The sequence below is a fragment of the Schistosoma haematobium genome, chromosome 2, assembly GCF_000699445.3.
Source record: "Schistosoma haematobium chromosome 2, whole genome shotgun sequence".
Lineage (NCBI taxonomy): Eukaryota > Metazoa > Platyhelminthes > Trematoda > Strigeidida > Schistosomatidae > Schistosoma > Schistosoma haematobium.
The window spans coordinates 30,992,136-31,012,476 of record NC_067197.1 but is presented as its reverse complement, the minus strand read 5'-3'; the positions used below and the strand labels follow the sequence as shown (position 1 = coordinate 31,012,476).

At 44.3% G+C, this 20,341-nt stretch overlaps 2 protein-coding genes across 2 annotated transcripts; both read right to left on the bottom strand.

The window, feature by feature from the left end:
* Nucleotides 1-988: 988 nt before the first annotated feature.
* MS3_00006708 (uncharacterized protein) lies at nt 989-3,809 on the bottom strand. The gene has a single exon (XM_051214927.1). The coding sequence runs from the start codon at nt 3,661-3,663 to the stop codon at nt 3,358-3,360; it is 306 nt and encodes a 101-aa protein (XP_051068112.1). The 5' UTR covers nt 3,664-3,809; the 3' UTR covers nt 989-3,357.
* A 7,536-nt stretch (nt 3,810-11,345) lies between these two features.
* MS3_00006707 (uncharacterized protein) lies at nt 11,346-14,180 on the bottom strand. The gene has a single exon (XM_051214926.1). The coding sequence runs from the start codon at nt 14,033-14,035 to the stop codon at nt 13,730-13,732; it is 306 nt and encodes a 101-aa protein (XP_051068111.1). The 5' UTR covers nt 14,036-14,180; the 3' UTR covers nt 11,346-13,729.
* Between the last annotated feature and the right edge of the window lie 6,161 nt (nt 14,181-20,341).

The window sequence follows — 20,341 nt, the reverse complement described above, 5'->3', positions numbered from 1 at the left end:
ATAGGGCACTGTCATCGACGTGTGCTGGTTTGAGACGATCAATGCTGACGATCTCGACGCGTCCATATCGATCAACCTTGAAGGTCTTTTCGTGACGAGCGATCACGTGAAAAGGGCCTTCGTAAGGTTGTTGCCAAGGTTTGCGTACCGAATCTACTCGTACAAAAACATGTGAACAGGTAGATAACTCTCGAGGGAGAGCGTCCTGTCGATGTTGTATTCGAGTTGACACCGGAGACAGCGTTCGCATAAATGCAGACAGTCGATGGACGTAGTCTGATTTACCGAAATTAGGTCTGCTCCGTGGTGTGAAGAATTCTCCGGACAGACGCAATGTCGTGCCGTATACAAGTTCAGTGGCGGAACATTGGATATCTGCCTTTAAGCTCGTTCGAATACCTAAGAGGACGAGCGATAAGGTTTCGTACCAGTTGTCGTTCTCGTGTGCTCGTAGAGCACTTTTAAGTTGGCAATGAAACCGTTCAACTTAACCATTTGATGCTGGGAGGTAGACGTTAATGCGTATGCGAATGCATTCCGTACCAAGCAGCCGGGTCAGCGAGGAGAATAGTTAATAGGGAAATTTTCTCGAATAAAGCGTGGAATTCATCGTCACGCGAATAAAAAGTAACAAGAGTTCGGTACACATGAATGGGAGTTTATTATATTAATACTATTCTTATCGTTATCCGTCATGTCGCGTATATTGTATATTAAAAAATATGAAAATATACGACAGACGTGGATAGATAAATCATAGACTCACCGAATTGGCTTCTTTGGAAGATTTGACCAGAGTTTGAGGCGTGTTCCAAACTTTGGGATCACCAATTGTAGCGTGGTGTCGAGTCGAGGTTAACTATGAACACCGCTACCAAGAAACACGTGCCAAATAAATCAGAGGGCGAGGGTTGAACGTAACCAAAGAAACCCATAAAATCTCCGAGAAGTCAAATATCAGAAGGCAATTAACGGACCAAGTCGAGGTTTATTAGCTGGCGATCTCGTGGCATCGAAAGGATACCGAGATCGTGCCAGGATACAACCTTGGTTACAGAAGGTAACCGAATCCGTGCGAAGTTACAGTCAAAGTGTAAGTATAAGAATGGAAGCACAAAATAGCTGTCATTAGCACAGTTAAACAAAAGCACGTTAAAACAAACACTGGTACAGTTGGTTATAATAATAATTGTTTCTATTAAACCAGTCGTGTTCTCGTGATAAATGTGAGTCACTACAGGAGCCCCCGCTAGAAAGGGTTTACACTTTCGATAAATAGCGGTTTAAATCGTGGGACTGACCGGCTGACGAGCGATTGTAGGACGGAAGAATTGGCGAACAGGAAAGCGATCGTTGATCGCCGAGTTACCAACGAAGGTCGTTTTCGGAGAACGGTACCAGGAGCGATGTGCTGTATTTGTTGCTTGAGTTGGCATGCTACACGAGAGTGGTTTGTATCCAGAATCTGAAGAGGGCGTTCGTACGGGTCCGGACCATAAACGCTGCAGACGAAGGACGAAACCACGTTGAGCCAAAAGACCAGAAGCGACCGTAACGACCAAGTTCGAGACCAAGCGTATGCCAAGCATTCGAAACCAATATATCGACTGAGTACGTTGACAAGAGCGTGGGTGGCCAATCCAGCTTTCGCCAAAGTTGACTGAAGTCGACGGAACCAAACGGAGATGGTCGAAGGCGTGGGCTCAGGAAACAAAAAGAAAATAAAAAAGAAGAGTGTAGCATGCGTGTAGTATAGGAATAACCCTACACCGTATCGGTTGTTGACTGTGCGGCTAGTCGCGGAAGCGTACGGGTAACCGTACTCGGCGACCGGAACGTGAGACGGCAGTCTCGTTCGTATTTCGTGAGCCTGCAATCTCATCCGAGGTCAGAGGCGGCGTGGTCTGCTGATCTGGACGTGAGACTGTCGTCTCGTCCGTAGACGGTGCAGATGACGCGTGCTGTTGACCGGGACGTGAGAATGAGGTCTCAGATGCATCTAGCGTGGGACCTGAAGAAGATTTAAGGATCCCGCTAGGTTTGGTAGGTCTAGCATTGAATCTCAGGGTGTCAGATAGGGCACTGTCATCGACGTGTGCTGGTTTGAGACGATCAATGCTGACGATCTCGACGCGTCCATATCGATCAACCTTGAAGGTCTTTTCGTGACGAGCGATCACGTGAAAAGGGCCTTCGTAAGGTTGTTGCCAAGGTTTGCGTACCGAATCTACTCGTACAAAAACATGTGAACAGGTAGATAACTCTCGAGGGAGAGCGTCCTGTCGATGTTGTATTCGAGTTGACACCGGAGACAGCGTTCGCATAAATGCAGACAGTCGATGGACGTAGTCTGATTTACCGAAATTAGGTCTGCTCCGTGGTGTGAAGAATTCTCCGGACAGACGCAATGTCGTGCCGTATACAAGTTCAGTGGCGGAACATTGGATATCTGCCTTTAAGCTCGTTCGAATACCTAAGAGGACGAGCGATAAGGTTTCGTACCAGTTGTCGTTCTCGTGTGCTCGTAGAGCACTTTTAAGTTGGCAATGAAACCGTTCAACTTAACCATTTGATGCTGGGAGGTAGACGTTAATGCGTATGCGAATGCATTCCGTACCAAGCAGCCGGGTCAGCGAGGAGAATAGTTAATAGGGGAAATTTTCTCGAATAAAGCGTGGAATTCATCGTCACGCGAATAAAAAGTAACAAGAGTTCGGTACACATGAATGGGAGTTTATTATATTAATACTATTCTTATCGTTATCCGTCATGTCGCGTATATTGTATATTAAAAATATGAAAATATACGACAGACGTGGATAGATAAATCATAGACTCACCGAATTGGCTTCTTTGGAAGATTTGACCAGAGTTTGAGGCGTGTTCCAAACTTTGGGATCACCAATTGTAGCGTGGTGTCGAGTCGAGGTTAACTATGAACACCGCTACCAAGAAACACGTGCCAAATAAATCAGAGGGCGAGGGTTGAACGTAACCAAAGAAACCCATAAAATCTCCGAGAAGTCAAATATCAGAAGGCAATTAACGGACCAAGTCGAGGTTTATTAGCTGGCGATCTCGTGGCATCGAAAGGATACCGAGATCGTGCCAGGATACAACCTTGGTTACAGAAGGTAACCGAATCCGTGCGAAGTTACAGTCAAAGTGTAAGTATAAGAATGGAAGCACAAAATAGCTGTCATTAGCACAGTTAAACAAAAGCACGTTAAAACAAACACTGGTACAGTTGGTTATAATAATAATTGTTTCTATTAAACCAGTCGTGTTCTCGTGATAAATGTGAGTCACTACAGGAGCCCCCGCTAGAAAGGGTTTACACTTTCGATAAATAGCGGTTTAAATCGTGGGACTGACCGGCTGACGAGCGATTGTAGGACGGAAGAATTGGCGAACAGGAAAGCGATCGTTGATCGCCGAGTTACCAACGAAGGTCGTTTTCGGAGAACGGTACCAGGAGCGATGTGCTGTATTTGTTGCTTGAGTTGGCATGCTACACGAGAGTGGTTTGTATCCAGAATCTGAAGAGGGCGTTCGTACGGGTCCGGACCATAAACGCTGCAGACGAAGGACGAAACCACGTTGAGCCAAAAGACCAGAAGCGACCGTAACGACCAAGTTCGAGACCAAGCGTATGCCAAGCATTCGAAACCAATATATCGACTGAGTACGTTGACAAGAGCGTGGGTGGCCAATCCAGCTTTCGCCAAAGTTGACTGAAGTCGACGGAACCAAACGGAGATGGTCGAAGGCGTGGGCTCAGGAAACAAAAAGAAAATAAAAAAGAAGAGTGTAGCATGCGTGTAGTATAGGAATAACCCTACACCGTATCGGTTGTTGACTGTGCGGCTAGTCGCGGAAGCGTACGGGTAACCGTACTCGGCGACCGGAACGTGAGACGGCAGTCTCGTTCGTATTTCGTGAGCCTGCAATCTCATCCGAGGTCAGAGGCGGCGTGGTCTGCTGATCTGGACGTGAGACTGTCGTCTCGTCCGTAGACGGTGCAGATGACGCGTGCTGTTGACCGGGACGTGAGAATGAGGTCTCAGATGCATCTAGCGTGGGACCTGAAGAAGATTTAAGGATCCCGCTAGGTTTGGTAGGTCTAGCATTGAATCTCAGGGTGTCAGATAGGGCACTGTCATCGACGTGTGCTGGTTTGAGACGATCAATGCTGACGATCTCGACGCGTCCATATCGATCAACCTTGAAGGTCTTTTCGTGACGAGCGATCACGTGAAAAGGGCCTTCGTAAGGTTGTTGCCAAGGTTTGCGTACCGAATCTACTCGTACAAAAACATGTGAACAGGTAGATAACTCTCGAGGGAGAGCGTCCTGTCGATGTTGTATTCGAGTTGACACCGGAGACAGCGTTCGCATAAATGCAGACAGTCGATGGACGTAGTCTGATTTACCGAAATTAGGTCTGCTCCGTGGTGTGAAGAATTCTCCGGACAGACGCAATGTCGTGCCGTATACAAGTTCAGTGGCGGAACATTGATATCTGCCTTTAAGCTCGTTCGAATACCTAAGAGGACGAGCGATAAGGTTTCGTACCAGTTGTCGTTCTCGTGTGCTCGTAGAGCACTTTTAAGTTGGCAATGAAACCGTTCAACTTAACCATTTGATGCTGGGAGGTAGACGTTAATGCGTATGCGAATGCATTCCGTACCAAGCAGCCGGGTCAGCGAGGAGAATAGTTAATAGGGGAAATTTTCTCGAATAAAGCGTGGAATTCATCGTCACGCGAATAAAAAGTAACAAGAGTTCGGTACACATGAATGGGAGTTTATTATATTAATACTATTCTTATCGTTATCCGTCATGTCGCGTATATTGTATATTAAAAAATATGAAAATATACGACAGACGTGGATAGATAAATCATAGACTCACCGAATTGGCTTCTTTGGAAGATTTGACCAGAGTTTGAGGCGTGTTCCAAACTTTGGGATCACCAATTGTAGCGTGGTGTCGAGTCGAGGTTAACTATGAACACCGCTACCAAGAAACACGTGCCAAATAAATCAGAGGGCGAGGGTTGAACGTAACCAAAGAAACCCATAAAATCTCCGAGAAGTCAAATATCAGAAGGCAATTAACGGACCAAGTCGAGGTTTATTAGCTGGCGATCTCGTGGCATCGAAAGGATACCGAGATCGTGCCAGGATACAACCTTGGTTACAGAAGGTAACCGAATCCGTGCGAAGTTACAGTCAAAGTGTAAGTATAAGAATGGAAGCACAAAATAGCTGTCATTAGCACAGTTAAACAAAAGCACGTTAAAACAAACACTGGTACAGTTGGTTATAATAATAATTGTTTCTATTAAACCAGTCGTGTTCTCGTGATAAATGTGAGTCACTACAGGAGCCCCCGCTAGAAAGGGTTTACACTTTCGATAAATAGCGGTTTAAATCGTGGGACTGACCGGCTGACGAGCGATTGTAGGACGGAAGAATTGGCGAACAGGAAAGCGATCGTTGATCGCCGAGTTACCAACGAAGGTCGTTTTCGGAGAACGGTACCAGGAGCGATGTGCTGTATTTGTTGCTTGAGTTGGCATGCTACACGAGAGTGGTTTGTATCCAGAATCTGAAGAGGGCGTTCGTACGGGTCCGGACCATAAACGCTGCAGACGAAGGACGAAACCACGTTGAGCCAAAAGACCAGAAGCGACCGTAACGACCAAGTTCGAGACCAAGCGTATGCCAAGCATTCGAAACCAATATATCGACTGAGTACGTTGACAAGAGCGTGGGTGGCCAATCCAGCTTTCGCCAAAGTTGACTGAAGTCGACGGAACCAAACGGAGATGGTCGAAGGCGTGGGCTCAGGAAACAAAAAGAAAATAAAAAAGAAGAGTGTAGCATGCGTGTAGTATAGGAATAACCCTACACCGTATCGGTTGTTGACTGTGCGGCTAGTCGCGGAAGCGTACGGGTAACCGTACTCGGCGACCGGAACGTGAGACGGCAGTCTCGTTCGTATTTCGTGAGCCTGCAATCTCATCCGAGGTCAGAGGCGGCGTGGTCTGCTGATCTGGACGTGAGACTGTCGTCTCGTCCGTAGACGGTGCAGATGACGCGTGCTGTTGACCGGGACGTGAGAATGAGGTCTCAGATGCATCTAGCGTGGGACCTGAAGAAGATTTAAGGATCCCGCTAGGTTTGGTAGGTCTAGCATTGAATCTCAGGGTGTCAGATAGGGCACTGTCATCGACGTGTGCTGGTTTGAGACGATCAATGCTGACGATCTCGACGCGTCCATATCGATCAACCTTGAAGGTCTTTTCGTGACGAGCGATCACGTGAAAAGGGCCTTCGTAAGGTTGTTGCCAAGGTTTGCGTACCGAATCTACTCGTACAAAAACATGTGAACAGGTAGATAACTCTCGAGGGAGAGCGTCCTGTCGATGTTGTATTCGAGTTGACACCGGAGACAGCGTTCGCATAAATGCAGACAGTCGATGGACGTAGTCTGATTTACCGAAATTAGGTCTGCTCCGTGGTGTGAAGAATTCTCCGGACAGACGCAATGTCGTGCCGTATACAAGTTCAGTGGCGGAACATTGGATATCTGCCTTTAAGCTCGTTCGAATACCTAAGAGGACGAGCGATAAGGTTTCGTACCAGTTGTCGTTCTCGTGTGCTCGTAGAGCACTTTTAAGTTGGCAATGAAACCGTTCAACTTAACCATTTGATGCTGGGAGGTAGACGTTAATGCGTATGCGAATGCATTCCGTACCAAGCAGCCGGGTCAGCGAGGAGAATAGTTAATAGGGAAATTTTCTCGAATAAAGCGTGGAATTCATCGTCACGCGAATAAAAAGTAACAAGAGTTCGGTACACATGAATGGGAGTTTATTATATTAATACTATTCTTATCGTTATCCGTCATGTCGCGTATATTGTATATTAAAAAATATGAAAATATACGACAGACGTGGATAGATAAATCATAGACTCACCGAATTGGCTTCTTTGGAAGATTTGACCAGAGTTTGAGGCGTGTTCCAAACTTTGGGATCACCAATTGTAGCGTGGTGTCGAGTCGAGGTTAACTATGAACACCGCTACCAAGAAACACGTGCCAAATAAATCAGAGGGCGAGGGTTGAACGTAACCAAAGAAACCCATAAAATCTCCGAGAAGTCAAATATCAGAAGGCAATTAACGGACCAAGTCGAGGTTTATTAGCTGGCGATCTCGTGGCATCGAAAGGATACCGAGATCGTGCCAGGATACAACCTTGGTTACAGAAGGTAACCGAATCCGTGCGAAGTTACAGTCAAAGTGTAAGTATAAGAATGGAAGCACAAAATAGCTGTCATTAGCACAGTTAAACAAAAGCACGTTAAAACAAACACTGGTACAGTTGGTTATAATAATAATTGTTTCTATTAAACCAGTCGTGTTCTCGTGATAAATGTGAGTCACTACAGGAGCCCCCGCTAGAAAGGGTTTACACTTTCGATAAATAGCGGTTTAAATCGTGGGACTGACCGGCTGACGAGCGATTGTAGGACGGAAGAATTGGCGAACAGGAAAGCGATCGTTGATCGCCGAGTTACCAACGAAGGTCGTTTTCGGAGAACGGTACCAGGAGCGATGTGCTGTATTTGTTGCTTGAGTTGGCATGCTACACGAGAGTGGTTTGTATCCAGAATCTGAAGAGGGCGTTCGTACGGGTCCGGACCATAAACGCTGCAGACGAAGGACGAAACCACGTTGAGCCAAAAGACCAGAAGCGACCGTAACGACCAAGTTCGAGACCAAGCGTATGCCAAGCATTCGAAACCAATATATCGACTGAGTACGTTGACAAGAGCGTGGGTGGCCAATCCAGCTTTCGCCAAAGTTGACTGAAGTCGACGGAACCAAACGGAGATGGTCGAAGGCGTGGGCTCAGGAAACAAAAAGAAAATAAAAAAAGAAGAGTGTAGCATGCGTGTAGTATAGGAATAACCCTACACCGTATCGGTTGTTGACTGTGCGGCTAGTCGCGGAAGCGTACGGGTAACCGTACTCGGCGACCGGAACGTGAGACGGCAGTCTCGTTCGTATTTCGTGAGCCTGCAATCTCATCCGAGGTCAGAGGCGGCGTGGTCTGCTGATCTGGACGTGAGACTGTCGTCTCGTCCGTAGACGGTGCAGATGACGCGTGCTGTTGACCGGGACGTGAGAATGAGGTCTCAGATGCATCTAGCGTGGGACCTGAAGAAGATTTAAGGATCCCGCTAGGTTTGGTAGGTCTAGCATTGAATCTCAGGGTGTCAGATAGGGCACTGTCATCGACGTGTGCTGGTTTGAGACGATCAATGCTGACGATCTCGACGCGTCCATATCGATCAACCTTGAAGGTCTTTTCGTGACGAGCGATCACGTGAAAAGGGCCTTCGTAAGGTTGTTGCCAAGGTTTGCGTACCGAATCTACTCGTACAAAAACATGTGAACAGGTAGATAACTCTCGAGGGAGAGCGTCCTGTCGATGTTGTATTCGAGTTGACACCGGAGACAGCGTTCGCATAAATGCAGACAGTCGATGGACGTAGTCTGATTTACCGAAATTAGGTCTGCTCCGTGGTGTGAAGAATTCTCCGGACAGACGCAATGTCGTGCCGTATACAAGTTCAGTGGCGGAACATTGGATATCTGCCTTTAAGCTCGTTCGAATACCTAAGAGGACGAGCGATAAGGTTTCGTACCAGTTGTCGTTCTCGTGTGCTCGTAGAGCACTTTTAAGTTGGCAATGAAACCGTTCAACTTAACCATTTGATGCTGGGAGGTAGACGTTAATGCGTATGCGAATGCATTCCGTACCAAGCAGCCGGGTCAGCGAGGAGAATAGTTAATAGGGAAATTTTCTCGAATAAAGCGTGGAATTCATCGTCACGCGAATAAAAAGTAACAAGAGTTCGGTACACATGAATGGGAGTTTATTATATTAATACTATTCTTATCGTTATCCGTCATGTCGCGTATATTGTATATTAAAAAATATGAAAATATACGACAGACGTGGATAGATAAATCATAGACTCACCGAATTGGCTTCTTTGGAAGATTTGACCAGAGTTTGAGGCGTGTTCCAAACTTTGGGATCACCAATTGTAGCGTGGTGTCGAGTCGAGGTTAACTATGAACACCGCTACCAAGAAACACGTGCCAAATAAATCAGAGGGCGAGGGTTGAACGTAACCAAAGAAACCCATAAAATCTCCGAGAAGTCAAATATCAGAAGGCAATTAACGGACCAAGTCGAGGTTTATTAGCTGGCGATCTCGTGGCATCGAAAGGATACCGAGATCGTGCCAGGATACAACCTTGGTTACAGAAGGTAACCGAATCCGTGCGAAGTTACAGTCAAAGTGTAAGTATAAGAATGGAAGCACAAAATAGCTGTCATTAGCACAGTTAAACAAAAGCACGTTAAAACAAACACTGGTACAGTTGGTTATAATAATAATTGTTTCTATTAAACCAGTCGTGTTCTCGTGATAAATGTGAGTCACTACAGGAGCCCCCGCTAGAAAGGGTTTACACTTTCGATAAATAGCGGTTTAAATCGTGGGACTGACCGGCTGACGAGCGATTGTAGGACGGAAGAATTGGCGAACAGGAAAGCGATCGTTGATCGCCGAGTTACCAACGAAGGTCGTTTTCGGAGAACGGTACCAGGAGCGATGTGCTGTATTTGTTGCTTGAGTTGGCATGCTACACGAGAGTGGTTTGTATCCAGAATCTGAAGAGGGCGTTCGTACGGGTCCGGACCATAAACGCTGCAGACGAAGGACGAAACCACGTTGAGCCAAAAGACCAGAAGCGACCGTAACGACCAAGTTCGAGACCAAGCGTATGCCAAGCATTCGAAACCAATATATCGACTGAGTACGTTGACAAGAGCGTGGGTGGCCAATCCAGCTTTCGCCAAAGTTGACTGAAGTCGACGGAACCAAACGGAGATGGTCGAAGGCGTGGGCTCAGGAAACAAAAAGAAAATAAAAAAGAAGAGTGTAGCATGCGTGTAGTATAGGAATAACCCTACACCGTATCGGTTGTTGACTGTGCGGCTAGTCGCGGAAGCGTACGGGTAACCGTACTCGGCGACCGGAACGTGAGACGGCAGTCTCGTTCGTATTTCGTGAGCCTGCAATCTCATCCGAGGTCAGAGGCGGCGTGGTCTGCTGATCTGGACGTGAGACTGTCGTCTCGTCCGTAGACGGTGCAGATGACGCGTGCTGTTGACCGGGACGTGAGAATGAGGTCTCAGATGCATCTAGCGTGGGACCTGAAGAAGATTTAAGGATCCCGCTAGGTTTGGTAGGTCTAGCATTGAATCTCAGGGTGTCAGATAGGGCACTGTCATCGACGTGTGCTGGTTTGAGACGATCAATGCTGACGATCTCGACGCGTCCATATCGATCAACCTTGAAGGTCTTTTCGTGACGAGCGATCACGTGAAAAGGGCCTTCGTAAGGTTGTTGCCAAGGTTTGCGTACCGAATCTACTCGTACAAAAACATGTGAACAGGTAGATAACTCTCGAGGGAGAGCGTCCTGTCGATGTTGTATTCGAGTTGACACCGGAGACAGTGTTCGCATAAATGCAGACAGTCGATGGACGTAGTCTGATTTACCGAAATTAGGTCTGCTCCGTGGTGTGAAGAATTCTCCGGACAGACGCAATGTCGTGCCGTATACAAGTTCAGTGGCGGAACATTGGATATCTGCCTTTAAGCTCGTTCGAATACCTAAGAGGACGAGCGATAAGGTTTCGTACCAGTTGTCGTTCTCGTGTGCTCGTGGAGCACTTTTAAGTTGGCAATGAAACCGTTCAACTTAACCATTTGATGCTGGGAGGTAGACGTTAATGCGTATGCGAATGCATTCCGTACCAAGCAGCCGGGTCAGCGAGGAGAATAGTTAATAGGGAAATTTTCTCGAATAAAGCGTGGAATTCATCGTCACGCGAATAAAAAGTAACAAGAGTTCGGTACACATGAATGGGAGTTTATTATATTAATACTATTCTTATCGTTATCCGTCATGTCGCGTATATTGTATATTAAAAAATATGAAAATATACGACAGACGTGGATAGATAAATCATAGACTCACCGAATTGGCTTCTTTGGAAGATTTGACCAGAGTTTGAGGCGTGTTCCAAACTTTGGGATCACCAATTGTAGCGTGGTGTCGAGTCGAGGTTAACTATGAACACCGCTACCAAGAAACACGTGCCAAATAAATCAGAGGGCGAGGGTTGAACGTAACCAAAGAAACCCATAAAATCTCCGAGAAGTCAAATATCAGAAGGCAATTAACGGACCAAGTCGAGGTTTATTAGCTGGCGATCTCGTGGCATCGAAAGGATACCGAGATCGTGCCAGGATACAACCTTGGTTACAGAAGGTAACCGAATCCGTGCGAAGTTACAGTCAAAGTGTAAGTATAAGAATGGAAGCACAAAATAGCTGTCATTAGCACAGTTAAACAAAAGCACGTTAAAACAAACACTGGTACAGTTGGTTATAATAATAATTGTTTCTATTAAACCAGTCGTGTTCTCGTGATAAATGTGAGTCACTACAGGAGCCCCCGCTAGAAAGGGTTTACACTTTCGATAAATAGCGGTTTAAATCGTGGGACTGACCGGCTGACGAGCGATTGTAGGACGGAAGAATTGGCGAACAGGAAAGCGATCGTTGATCGCCGAGTTACCAACGAAGGTCGTTTTCGGAGAACGGTACCAGGAGCGATGTGCTGTATTTGTTGCTTGAGTTGGCATGCTACACGAGAGTGGTTTGTATCCAGAATCTGAAGAGGGCGTTCGTACGGGTCCGGACCATAAACGCTGCAGACGAAGGACGAAACCACGTTGAGCCAAAAGACCAGAAGCGACCGTAACGACCAAGTTCGAGACCAAGCGTATGCCAAGCATTCGAAACCAATATATCGACTGAGTACGTTGACAAGAGCGTGGGTGGCCAATCCAGCTTTCGCCAAAGTTGACTGAAGTCGACGGAACCAAACGGAGATGGTCGAAGGCGTGGGCTCAGGAAACAAAAAGAAAATAAAAAAGAAGAGTGTAGCATGCGTGTAGTATAGGAATAACCCTACACCGTATCGGTTGTTGACTGTGCGGCTAGTCGCGGAAGCGTACGGGTAACCGTACTCGGCGACCGGAACGTGAGACGGCAGTCTCGTTCGTATTTCGTGAGCCTGCAATCTCATCCGAGGTCAGAGGCGGCGTGGTCTGCTGATCTGGACGTGAGACTGTCGTCTCGTCCGTAGACGGTGCAGATGACGCGTGCTGTTGACCGGGACGTGAGAATGAGGTCTCAGATGCATCTAGCGTGGGACCTGAAGAAGATTTAAGGATCCCGCTAGGTTTGGTAGGTCTAGCATTGAATCTCAGGGTGTCAGATAGGGCACTGTCATCGACGTGTGCTGGTTTGAGACGATCAATGCTGACGATCTCGACGCGTCCATATCGATCAACCTTGAAGGTCTTTTCGTGACGAGCGATCACGTGAAAAGGGCCTTCGTAAGGTTGTTGCCAAGGTTTGCGTACCGAATCTACTCGTACAAAAACATGTGAACAGGTAGATAACTCTCGAGGGAGAGCGTCCTGTCGATGTTGTATTCGAGTTGACACCGGAGACAGCGTTCGCATAAATGCAGACAGTCGATGGACGTAGTCTGATTTACCGAAATTAGGTCTGCTCCGTGGTGTGAAGAATTCTCCGGACAGACGCAATGTCGTGCCGTATACAAGTTCAGTGGCGGAACATTGGATATCTGCCTTTAAGCTCGTTCGAATACCTAAGAGGACGAGCGATAAGGTTTCGTACCAGTTGTCGTTCTCGTGTGCTCGTAGAGCACTTTTAAGTTGGCAATGAAACCGTTCAACTTAACCATTTGATGCTGGGAGGTAGACGTTAATGCGTATGCGAATGCATTCCGTACCAAGCAGCCGGGTCAGCGAGGAGAATAGTTAATAGGGGAAATTTTCTCGAATAAAGCGTGGAATTCATCGTCACGCGAATAAAAAGTAACAAGAGTTCGGTACACATGAATGGGAGTTTATTATATTAATACTATTCTTATCGTTATCCGTCATGTCGCGTATATTGTATATTAAAAAATATGAAAATATACGACAGACGTGGATAGATAAATCATAGACTCACCGAATTGGCTTCTTTGGAAGATTTGACCAGAGTTTGAGGCGTGTTCCAAACTTTGGGATCACCAATTGTAGCGTGGTGTCGAGTCGAGGTTAACTATGAACACCGCTACCAAGAAACACGTGCCAAATAAATCAGAGGGCGAGGGTTGAACGTAACCAAAGAAACCCATAAAATCTCCGAGAAGTCAAATATCAGAAGGCAATTAACGGACCAAGTCGAGGTTTATTAGCTGGCGATCTCGTGGCATCGAAAGGATACCGAGATCGTGCCAGGATACAACCTTGGTTACAGAAGGTAACCGAATCCGTGCGAAGTTACAGTCAAAGTGTAAGTATAAGAATGGAAGCACAAAATAGCTGTCATTAGCACAGTTAAACAAAAGCACGTTAAAACAAACACTGGTACAGTTGGTTATAATAATAATTGTTTCTATTAAACCAGTCGTGTTCTCGTGATAAATGTGAGTCACTACAGGAGCCCCCGCTAGAAAGGGTTTACACTTTCGATAAATAGCGGTTTAAATCGTGGGACTGACCGGCTGACGAGCGATTGTAGGACGGAAGAATTGGCGAACAGGAAAGCGATCGTTGATCGCCGAGTTACCAACGAAGGTCGTTTTCGGAGAACGGTACCAGGAGCGATGTGCTGTATTTGTTGCTTGAGTTGGCATGCTACACGAGAGTGGTTTGTATCCAGAATCTGAAGAGGGCGTTCGTACGGGTCCGGACCATAAACGCTGCAGACGAAGGACGAAACCACGTTGAGCCAAAAGACCAGAAGCGACCGTAACGACCAAGTTCGAGACCAAGCGTATGCCAAGCATTCGAAACCAATATATCGACTGAGTACGTTGACAAGAGCGTGGGTGGCCAATCCAGCTTTCGCCAAAGTTGACTGAAGTCGACGGAACCAAACGGAGATGGTCGAAGGCGTGGGCTCAGGAAACAAAAAGAAAATAAAAAAGAAGAGTGTAGCATGCGTGTAGTATAGGAATAACCCTACACCGTATCGGTTGTTGACTGTGCGGCTAGTCGCGGAAGCGTACGGGTAACCGTACTCGGCGACCGGAACGTGAGACGGCAGTCTCGTTCGTATTTCGTGAGCCTGCAATCTCATCCGAGGTCAGAGGCGGCGTGGTCTGCTGATCTGGACGTGAGACTGTCGTCTCGTCCGTAGACGGTGCAGATGACGCGTGCTGTTGACCGGGACGTGAGAATGAGGTCTCAGATGCATCTAGCGTGGGACCTGAAGAAGATTTAAGGATCCCGCTAGGTTTGGTAGGTCTAGCATTGAATCTCAGGGTGTCAGATAGGGCACTGTCATCGACGTGTGCTGGTTTGAGACGATCAATGCTGACGATCTCGACGCGTCCATATCGATCAACCTTGAAGGTCTTTTCGTGACGAGCGATCACGTGAAAAGGGCCTTCGTAAGGTTGTTGCCAAGGTTTGCGTACCGAATCTACTCGTACAAAAACATGTGAACAGGTAGATAACTCTCGAGGGAGAGCGTCCTGTCGATGTTGTATTCGAGTTGACACCGGAGACAGCGTTCGCATAAATGCAGACAGTCGATGGACGTAGTCTGATTTACCGAAATTAGGTCTGCTCCGTGGTGTGAAGAATTCTCCGGACAGACGCAATGTCGTGCCGTATACAAGTTCAGTGGCGGAACATTGGATATCTGCCTTTAAGCTCGTTCGAATACCTAAGAGGACGAGCGATAAGGTTTCGTACCAGTTGTCGTTCTCGTGTGCTCGTAGAGCACTTTTAAGTTGGCAATGAAACCGTTCAACTTAACCATTTGATGCTGGGAGGTAGACGTTAATGCGTATGCGAATGCATTCCGTACCAAGCAGCCGGGTCAGCGAGGAGAATAGTTAATAGGGGAAATTTTCTCGAATAAAGCGTGGAATTCATCGTCACGCGAATAAAAAGTAACAAGAGTTCGGTACACATGAATGGGAGTTTATTATATTAATACTATTCTTATCGTTATCCGTCATGTCGCGTATATTGTATATTAAAAAATATGAAAATATACGACAGACGTGGATAGATAAATCATAGACTCACCGAATTGGCTTCTTTGGAAGATTTGACCAGAGTTTGAGGCGTGTTCCAAACTTTGGGATCACCAATTGTAGCGTGGTGTCGAGTCGAGGTTAACTATGAACACCGCTACCAAGAAACACGTGCCAAATAAATCAGAGGGCGAGGGTTGAACGTAACCAAAGAAACCCATAAAATCTCCGAGAAGTCAAATATCAGAAGGCAATTAACGGACCAAGTCGAGGTTTATTAGCTGGCGATCTCGTGGCATCGAAAGGATACCGAGATCGTGCCAGGATACAACCTTGGTTACAGAAGGTAACCGAATCCGTGCGAAGTTACAGTCAAAGTGTAAGTATAAGAATGGAAGCACAAAATAGCTGTCATTAGCACAGTTAAACAAAAGCACGTTAAAACAAACACTGGTACAGTTGGTTATAATAATAATTGTTTCTATTAAACCAGTCGTGTTCTCGTGATAAATGTGAGTCACTACACATCAATGTCGAATTTACCCCAACACTGACTATGGTTCAAGTCGTTATCATATACATGAGTTGGGAGTGTACTCCCGTTGGTTACAACTGTTTTTCTCCCTGATAATCACATGAACATCACTTACTATTAATCATCTTGTAAAAACTTATTTAGCCAAATACATCTTGCAGCACCACATTACTTAGTAATATGACACATAAGCTTAACTGATTTCAATAACTTATAACCACTATATCTCAATTAAATCGTATTCCGCCTTATAATATACTGCATACTTGCAACTAACTTGTGTGCCCAATCAGCCGGCAAGTATAAATATAAATAAATAGTCTGCCGCAGATCAGAACATTGAGTCTAGAGCATGTCTCTTACGAACACACTCATGTTTAACGATTTTTTCCTAGCTATCTGTCCAAAATCCATATAATTATCACTCATGTATTTAAATTTTATTTTGATAACCGTTCATGTGTATTAGTAGTATTACTAAATCCTATCACGGTCAAGTAAAAATGAGGTTGAGAAAATCTCCCTGTAACTAAATAAACCGTATCAAACTAACTGGAACACTAGTTGGAATTCTTCTCCACGGTAATACTTTTGTTCCTTCAGTTAGCCTACTAATACAGATGCAATTGGAATTCAACTCATATGGACAACTTACCGGCATAATCGTTATTTGATTTCATAATTTAAACCAAAACTAATACCAATATTTGTAGGATCCAAACTACGGTTTGGATGTTGAAGAATAGCCTACCGGGGACTTTAGACACGCGCCCTTTCCCGTCGAAATCAGAACAAGTAATCGGGTAACTAGCGGTTCTATAATTCATAATAAATTTAATGTAAATCATTACCTAAACAAATATTATCACCCGGCTATTCAACCAATGATTGTTCAATCAATTAAATCTAAATTACAATAAATAAAGAAGTTGATAGAAGATGAGGAAAAATTACCAATCACAACAAATGAACGTTATTCTATCCTGACTGGATAGATCACACACAACAGGAGGAACAAATCAATATGGCTACCGCCAAGAACAAGTGTCAAGTAAAACAACGCAGATGCAGTTCAGGAAGAAACACAAACTTAGTGAATGCGTAATAAAAACAAAAACTATAACAAAAATACAAATATTAACAATTCAAATGTAATCAAAATACAACAATGTACAACTAATGTGATCAATAGGAATAAAGTACAAGTATATACATGGAGGGATTTTCACCAACACACAACACATTCAAAATGAATCTTACAATATTAACATTTCTACAATATTCATTACTTTTAATATTTCTAAACACAAAATACATACTACCTATGAGTTAAGTTATTAACCAACGGCTATTAACACGCATCGTTTTATTATTATTATTGTAATCCCATTTTTTATAGCTCAAATTATCACCCAAATTTTCATTTCAAGTATGTTAAGCATGAAGGCAGATATTTTAAAATTATTACATGTATTTCTCGACCAGATGCTGCCGCCTTCTTTCTGGTTTATCTTTCAGCTTATCATTACCCGGGGGATTCTTACTAGTCTTGGTAAACTCCGGCGCGCGACGATCCCATCCGATTTGGTATCGAACCAACACCACGTTGATTCTGGTGGGAGAGTAGTGTAGTGGCATTGGACCATAACCACACAATCCGAAAAGCTGAACATGAGACAACTCGGAAAATAGATATTCAATATTTAACACGGAGAAATACCTAACGATGGAGAAGGCGCGAACAATGAGTTGAGTGAATTAGAGTTGATCGAACGGCATGGCTCGGCCATGCAGGCGTGGTCCCTGCTGAATGTTATCTTATTTCTTCTATTCATATTAAATATATTGTTCTTTCTCTAGCCTAACCTTGTTCTACATCATGTATTGGTAATTGGTACGATACAGTGAGTTGGCGTAGTCGATGGTGTGACTTCCACGTAAGATCTTATAGATTAGGCAGTTATATCATGACGAATCTACAAATTTAGAATTAGGTCTATTATTAGAACAGCACTAATATCATAGTAGACCATAATTCTACAAGCCCACTTCAGCTTGCAGTGGAATCTCAATACCTCCTAGCTGGCTGAAAAAATATGATTTAAAAATTTGCGGATAATCTAACTACATTATCCCACTCAGTTCTCTAAAACTCGTCTTTCAATTACTTTAGGCAAATGTAATTAAAAGAGCCCAGGCCGACAGTTAAGTATTGTTAAATACTGCTGAATCCCTAACGTTTTCAGGCTCTCTGTTCTGTTCTCGTTGATATCACCATCCTTATATCAATCCGCCACAAAAGCACGTAAAATAGGATCTGAAGATATGCAGTTTGAGACCCTGTTAATATACTAGAAATCCACTAGAGATTACTGAACATGAAGGTACATTATAATCTGTCGAATTCGACAATACTGATCGACAGGTATCTTCTACTGAACTGACTTAAAAACTGTCTGGGAAGCAATTGATGGTGGCAGTGATTAATATTTATAGTCATCGCTTGCTCAATATGAAACCTGAGTTAATCTGAAGTCACGGATTTCGATCAAAAGACCACTCTTCAAATTTAAATATTCTCCAAGCTATGTATGTTTATTTATTTTCATCATCTGGCTGCTGAGTCGTATGTATAGAATACATTACTCTTTAAAACTACATGTATTCGGATTTCCTGTTCTTTTTGACCAGATCATTCGGTAGAGTATAAATAAAATTAGTTGAGACCTACATTTCTCTGAGGTCAACTCAGTGCTTCGAGAGAAGGGTTTAATATCAGTGAACAAAGTCGTTGTTATTATAAACATCTGCAATCAATCAACCGAGTTAGTTTAAACGTATGAACAAGATGTAGTGTGGTGTCGAGTTGAGGTTGACTATGATCACCACTACAGGAAGACTACGTGCCAGTTAACCGATAAGATTCCCCGTAAGCCAAACATCAGGAGACAGTTGATGGCTGTAGTCGAGATGTATTTGTTGGCGATCTCGTGGTATGGAAAGGATACCGAGATCGTGCCAAAGGAGTACAAGTGTGGTTACTGAGCGTAACTGAACCTGTGCAAGGTCACAATCAACGGAAGAATGTATGTGTTTCCGTACAGTTAAACAAAAAAGTACGGTAAAACAACCCTTGGTACAATTGGTTATAATAATAATTGTTTCCATTACACCAATCGCGTTCTCTCGATAAAAGTAGGTCATTACTCTCTCATTCGCACAGCTTTCAGTGACAAAGCTTTGCCAGAATTTTAGAAGGCCATGTATCAATTGCTATGGTTGAAAATTTATAACTTGGATAAAAATTGTACACCACTACTCGAATTGGGTAGCCCTAATCACTGGAAAGTCAAATATATGCCATTATGTTTCCAATCTAGAGATTACACCGGCTAGCAATTATTTGCTTATTGTTGCAATATCATTTATTTACAGAATTAATGATGCTATTTGCTCATTTCAAAGCTTGTTAGTAACCAACACAGATTCCTAAAGTTTACATCTTTCGCCATTTAACAGTTTAATTTCTTTTGTATAACCTATGTTCAATATAATTTTATGCACTACGTTTTAACACTGTACTGATATGGGCAACATCTCACGAGACATATAGGATCAGCGGTTGCCTGATTACATGGTTGAAGAATTCTCGACCAAATGGATAAAATGAATCCATCATATATATTCTCACCGACTACAAAAATGTACTAAGTGTTGGTAATCTTTATAGCTCATATCAATGATATTTCTAGCTTTTTAGTAAAGATACGCATTTGCATGCTAATGATGTCACAGTAGGATACTCATTTCCGGTAACAAGCTTGATTATTACAAAAATCGCATTAAAAATGTGCTCGGAAAAAGCGCCTCGAAGCGGATGTAACAGATTCAAAGACAGAAGTGATAAATGTGGACAGACTTGATTCTGTCTTTTTATCAGTTTCGATTTCATGATCAGTGATAAGAAGTCATCCAGCTAACACCTGGAGGATGACTTATTGTAATTGACCACGTCCCGAACAATTTTGTATACTACTGAGCCTTTATAACGTGGATACGTTTTAACATAATAGCTCCTCCTGTAGTCCTTTCGTGGTTTCTGCCACTCTCAAAACACGGTAAAGGAGGTGAGTTGGGGATGTGGTCAGCAACCCCATCAAGTAGAAAACAACAATACTAAAGATACGCTGACCACAATAAACAATTTAATCCACTTAAACTCCTTCCTGTGAGTTTAAGGATCTTTATTCCGAATAATTATGGTGCCTCATGGTGAAAGCCTTTATTCGTGGGAAGTCATGAGACCGATGCAGCTTATAACAATCAAAGTAAAAATTAACATAGGTACATGGAATGTCCAGACAATATAGGAGACTGAGATGGCTAGTCAAATAACTATGGAAATGAGGAGATACGACATGACAATACTCAGAATCAAAGAAACCCATTGGACTCGAGCTGGACGTCAAAGGCTAGATACGGGATAAATGCTGCTGTACTCCGGTCACGAAGAGGAAAATGCTTCACATACTCACGGAGTTGCTCTGATGCAGTCCAAAGAAGCACGTAAT

Coding starts and splice junctions, on each gene's coding strand:
- MS3_00006708 (XM_051214927.1), bottom strand. CDS start 3,663: ATGCTTGGCATACGCTTGGTCTCGAACTTGGTCGTTACGGTCGCTTCT.
- MS3_00006707 (XM_051214926.1), bottom strand. CDS start 14,035: ATGCTTGGCATACGCTTGGTCTCGAACTTGGTCGTTACGGTCGCTTCT.